General features: G+C 39.1%; 1 protein-coding gene across 21 annotated transcripts in view; it reads left to right on the top strand.

The window, feature by feature from the left end:
- LTBP1 (latent transforming growth factor beta binding protein 1) overlaps positions 1-6,000 on the top strand; it is a 666,638-nt gene that overhangs the window by 461,982 nt on the left and 198,656 nt on the right. For all 21 annotated transcript variants that reach the window (XM_023736168.1, XM_023736140.1, XM_023736141.1 and 18 more), the window contains one exon: positions 5,044-5,166. In XM_023736168.1, coding sequence (XP_023591936.1) covers positions 5,044-5,166 — 123 coding nt within the window. The remainder of the gene's footprint in view (positions 1-5,043; positions 5,167-6,000) is intronic.

The raw sequence follows: 6,000 nt of genomic DNA, 5'->3' as shown, positions 1-6,000 counted from the left end.
TGTAACACCACCCTTACCCAGGTCACATCCCTGATCCAATGTAAAGGGAGTTTCCCTGGGGTGTGGCCTGCACCACCTTTTATCTCTCAAGAGATAAAAGGAAAGGGAAGCAAGCAGAGAGTTGGGGACCTCATACTATCAAGAAAGCAGCGCAGGGAGCTGAGCGTGTCCTTTGGACTGGGGTTCCTGTGCAAAGAAGCTCCTAATCCGGAGGAACACTGATGAGAAGGCCAACAGAGAGAAAAAGCCTTACCCTGGAGCTGACTACTGACATTTTTGGCAAGACAGTTCTTTGTCAGGGGGAACTAATGCACACTTTTAATGTTTAGCATCCCTGGAGTCTACCCACTGTGTGTTCCACTTTCATTGTGACATCACAAGGGGTTCTATAGGCTGGCAGTACACCCCACTTTGAGAACCACCAACCCTGAGTGCTAAGGGGGAAGCAGTCTTATTGACTTGTAATCTTTATATAGATTTGCATTTTAGAAGACAATATTTTTAAGTACAAATGGCTAGTAAGTATATGAAAGGGTGTTCAATATCATTACTCATCAAGGAAGTACAAATTAAAACCACCCAAATGACTAAAATTACAAAGACTGGCAGTAAGTTGGTGAGTATGTGAACCAGTTTGGTCCTCGGAATGTAAATGGGCATAACCACTTTAGACAACTGTTAGACAATATATATTAAAGTAAACATGAGCCTTCTCTATCGGCCCAGAAAATCCACTCCTAGATGTGTACTCAAGATAAATGAGTACTTAGGTCTACCAGAAGACGTACATGAATGTTCACACAGCATTTTCAAAATAGCCCAAAATTGAAAACCATCTAAATGTCTATCAACAGTATAATGGATAAATTAATTTTAGTGTGTACACAAAATAGAATATAATACGACAGTAAAAAAAGAATGGACTACTGATAATGCAACAACATGATAAATCTCACAGGCATAATAATGAAATAAGCCAGACAAAAGAATATATACAGTGTGACTCCCTTTATATGAAGTTCAAGAACAGGCAAGGCTAATCTGTGGTGGTAAGAGTCAGAATAGTGGTTACCTGTGGGAGGAGGGATGTTGACTGCAAAGGGACGAGAAGGAGACTTCTGAAATGATGGAAATGTTCTAAGTGATGATCTGGTTGTGGTTACACAGTATGTGTGCACACATGCATACACTCACACATGCACATATGTGTATGTAAAAATTCATGTAGTTTTACATTTGAGATTGATGTACTTCACTGTGTAAATTAGAGAAAACTTGGAAATTTAAATAAATTTCCAATTTTGGGGATTTTAGAAAATGTGAAAAATTTATATAAATTGAGGCAGTTGACAGAAACGGACTTTTCTGAAAGGTATAAGAATGTGTCATGGAGGAAAGGTTCCTGGGGCCAGAATTAGGGAGGTGGTGGTCATAGAGGTGGTACGAGGAGTCTTACATGATTTCCCTTCCTCATGGATTTTTCAATTCCTTCCTGTCTATACTATTTGTTTCTTTAAAACTTCGTAATTTCTGTCCTCCATCTCCATGGCATCATGGTTGAGGCACTGGGCGCTCTTAAGGACAATCAAAGAGAAAGATGATGGTTTAAATCAGGTATTTATGTGTAATGGGGAAAACCTCCATCTTAACCTGGCAATTAGCAATGAGGGTGAGATGGTACTGTCATAGAAACCCCGAGACAAGGAAAAATTCTTGGTGACCATGGAATGCATAGTGTTGCAACCACTGAACAGGTGTACATGGAGTTCAAGGAAGGAGGAAGGCTAATAACCGTACCCTAGTGGGGCATGAAATGAAGTAGAAGAGCAGAAATTCTGTCCAGCCTTTTGACCACAACTGGCTGGTTACCCAAACTTGAGGTTTAAGTTGGGACATATGATAAGGGGCTTCACTTGTGCCATGTAAGCCCCAACTTGACTTGGCATTCTTTCTGGTCCTTCTTGGTGGTTTTCTTAAAGAGAATGAGTTATGGGGAATATTTTCAGTTACATCCTGTACATTAATGCATATTACAGCACAACATGCACTCTGGTAAAGAATCATATGGTCAAGTGCTGGACCATATGCTGTACCAAGTATAGTCTAGCTGTACCAGCGTCCAACTGAATCCAAGTTAGAATGCTGTAGAATTTATACAACAAATATATCTGTTAACTTGTTTTTTGAATGTGGTTGAAAATGTCATATTTTATCATTGAAATTTAAAAAATGCATGTTGGGTAACATATAATGTCCATATAAATATTTATGCCCACCTAGAACATGAAATATAAGCAAATAATGATTTATTGAAGCCTGTGCTTGCCTTTATATGTGAAAATGCTGCCAGTAACATGTTACCATTGTGTTTGATTTCAATTTAGAAAATTAATTTTTTAGGACCCTTAATAAAATTTTATAGAAGAATTAATGATTGAAGGAAGTAAATGTCACTTGAAATGGAAATACTAATAGCCAGTCTGTTGACCCTTAAGCTTCAAAGGCTGAATAGAATATAAATGACTACTCCCTTTTCATTTTTAACTAATCACATTCTTTTTTCATTTTTTAATTACATTTGAAAAGCAAATGACTGTGTAATCTTTATTTTTAAAATCTCACATTTTTATTTCTCCTTTTTCAAATCACTTTGATTTTCTCATGGATCGCCATATGCAGATGGTCCTTTTTTATTGCTTCATTGTGGTAAAAACATATATAACAAAACATTTGCTAGTTCAGCATTTTTTACATGTACAGTTCAGTGACATCCGTCACACTCATCATGTTGTGCAACCATCACCACTACATGCTGATGACCTAAGTCTCTTTTCCAGCCTGGTTTCCTCTTTCACTTTCTTCCTGAGTGTTTTGTTGCTACTATTTATCCTTGACTATCCTGCTGTGACCTTGAATTGTAAAAGTTACCTCTTTATCTTCTTGTTCTCTTTCCTTCTCAGGCCTCCCAGGCATCTTTGACTCCTTTCTCTTACTTTCTAGTGTTGTGTTGGCCAGTCCAAAAAAACAAAACAAACCCATTGCCATCAAGTCAAATTCCGACAGAGTAGAACTGCCCCCATAGGGTTTCCAAGGCTGTAAATCTTGACTGCCACATCTTTTTCCACAGAGCGGCTGGTGGGTTTGAACTGCCGACCTTTCGGTTAGCAGCCGAGTGCTTAACCACTGCATCACAAAAAACCATATATTGTCAGTTGTTTTCTAAAACAAAGAATTCCCCAGTCAGTCCTTTCCTTCCTGACTATTCGCACTGTCACCAGCCTGGTCTTATCCCCAGCTCATACTTGCATTACTACCTTCATCAAACTTTTATAGTCTCTTCTTACAAGCCATGTGCGGGCCAGATGAATTCTCCTACAGCCTGCCTTTGATTACATCTTTCTCTTGCTCAGAAACCTTTGGTATAGCTCCCTGTTCTCAAACTGATTCCAAACCTAGCCTGGCTTAACCAGCCTACATTTCCAGCTTTGTTTCCACCTCTTTACCCTGCCAGCGGTTTGGATCACAATTTCATGAGCCCCTTCCCCTCACTAGTTTCCACGCTCATGTTCAGTGTCAACCCATGTAGAGCATTCCTTCCCTTACTCCCCCATCCGACTCCTCCCCAGACTTCAACATCCAGATGTTTAATGCCCTGATGAGGTCTTAGCTCCTTCTCAATGCTACAGTCTCCCCTACCTTTAACTTCCTCTAGTAGCTCTTACTGTCTGCATGGGCAATTTCATAATTTAACTTCTTCTAGATTTTTGCATTTGTTAAAACTTATCTTGAACTGCTTGTCACTTCTTTTAATTTTTCACGTATTTATATATAGCTAGACTCTAAATGCCTCCAGTAGGTGAGTTTTTGCCTTACCTATGTGCTCTGTAATGCCTAGTGTCATGGATTGAACTATGTCCCCCCAAAAATGTGTGTAACAATTTGGCTAGGCCATGATACCCAGAATTATGTGGTTGTCCTCCATTTTGTGATTGTAATTTTATGTTAAAGAGGATTAGAGTGGAATTGTAACACCACCCTTACTCAGGTCACATCCCTGATCCAGTGTAAAGGGAGTTTCCCTGGGGTGTGACCTGCATCACCTTTTATCTCTTGTAAGAGATAAACGGGAAAGGGAAGCAAGCAGAGAATTGGGGACCTCATACCATCAAGAAAACAGTGCCAGGAGCAGAGTGCGTCCTTTGGACCGGGGTCCCTGCACCGAGAAGCTCCTAGTCCAGGGGAACACTGATGAAAAGGCCGAGAGAGAGAAAGCCTTCCCCTGGAGCTGACACCCTGAATTTGGACTTTTAGCCTACTTTACTGTAAGGAAATAAACTTCACTTTGTTAAAACCATCCACTTGTGGTATTTCTGTTATAGCAGCACTAGATAACTAAGACACCTAGCATACACTGTTGTTGTTGGTACCTGCAGTCAAGTTGGACCCTGACTCATGGGGACCTCATGCACAAAGGAATGAAACACTGCCCATTCCTGCTCCATCCCCATGACTGATAGCAGATTGGACAGTTGTGATCCATAGGGTTTTCGTTGACTGATTTTCAGAAGTAGATCGCCAGATCTTTCTTTTTAGCCCATCTTAGACTGGAAGCTACACTGAAACCTGTTCAGCATCACAGAAACATGCAGGCGTCCACTGACAGACAGGTAGTGGCTCTGTATGAGGTACACCGGCCGGGAATTGAACAAGGGTCTCCTGCATGGAAGGCAAGAATTCTACCACTGAATCACTAGTACCCCCAAATACGTTAACACTGTTTTGTTCACTAGTAAATCCCTAGCACCTAGAACAGAACCTGGCACATAGAAGATGTGTAATAAGTATTTATTATATAAATTGTAGAAGTTCAATAAATGTTTACTGGTTCGATTTTTAGTCATTCACACCTCCTGCAATAAAATTGCTAGCATCCCTTTTTTACCATAACTAAGATAATTATAATGAAAAAGAAAGTGAATGTAATTTATAGCCACAGCTTGTTTAATAGGGCTTGACTTCTGAAAGAATTGTGTTTTCTTGTAGATATTAATGAATGCCAGCTACAAGGTGTGTGCCCTAATGGTGAGTGTTTGAATACCATGGGCAGCTATAGATGTACCTGCAAAATGGGATTTGGGCCAGATCCTACCTTTTCAAGTTGCATTCGTAAGTAGTGATCACTTTTTATTCCTCTTTTGAATCAGTTGTCTTTGGGGTTCATCAAAAAAAAAAAAAAGGAAATATGCAGATGATCTTCATTAATTGAAATGACAAGAGTGAGGAGGCCAGTCTGATATTGTAAAATAAGTCTATATTATGGAAACGTCTCCAAAATGCATTTTTATTACATTCAGATAAATAAAACCATTAAAACTATGGTAGAGATCAAGTACACTGAGGTAGTAGACTTTAATGAAAAGAAAGAATTCAGTTAATTTAGCATATCAACTCTTTATGGTACCTGAGAGATGAAAATAGATATTCCCTTCATAAGTATTTTAAGTATTCTTTAAGCAGAGTTAAACTTTGTTCCAGCTTCTGCCTTTAATTATTCCAAATTCTGACTCACTGGAGTCTGATTTAATGGTGTTTCACTGTACTCTCTCAGTTGGAAAAGCCTGGGAAATAGTTACCAAGGCCTCACATCTCAGATTTACTAGTTCAGTTCTAATTTCAAATACTCTGTCCCATTGTCCTCAAAAACCACCAAAATTTCCCATAAATTGTAATATTTTGTTTTACAAATGCTCTCTGTAACTTTTTTTTTTCTTGTGCCACATAGGGGTAAAAATTCTCCGTTAAACTAGATGTTTTAATTTTAGTTCAGAAAATATTGTTTCACCCAAGAGACTCCCCCCTACACACCCACACCCACACCCACACACACACACACACACATACACACACACAACTGCAGTGTAACTACTACAAATCACATAACAATTAGAAATGGGTGCAATCTAGGTATAAAGTTCTTGAATGCAGAATTTTATTGAGACT

This window comes from Trichechus manatus, unplaced genomic scaffold (assembly GCF_000243295.1).
Source record: "Trichechus manatus latirostris isolate Lorelei unplaced genomic scaffold, TriManLat1.0 scaffold00005, whole genome shotgun sequence".
Classification (NCBI taxonomy): Eukaryota; Metazoa; Chordata; class Mammalia; order Sirenia; family Trichechidae; genus Trichechus; species Trichechus manatus.
This window is presented reverse-complemented; position numbering and strand designations above follow the sequence as displayed.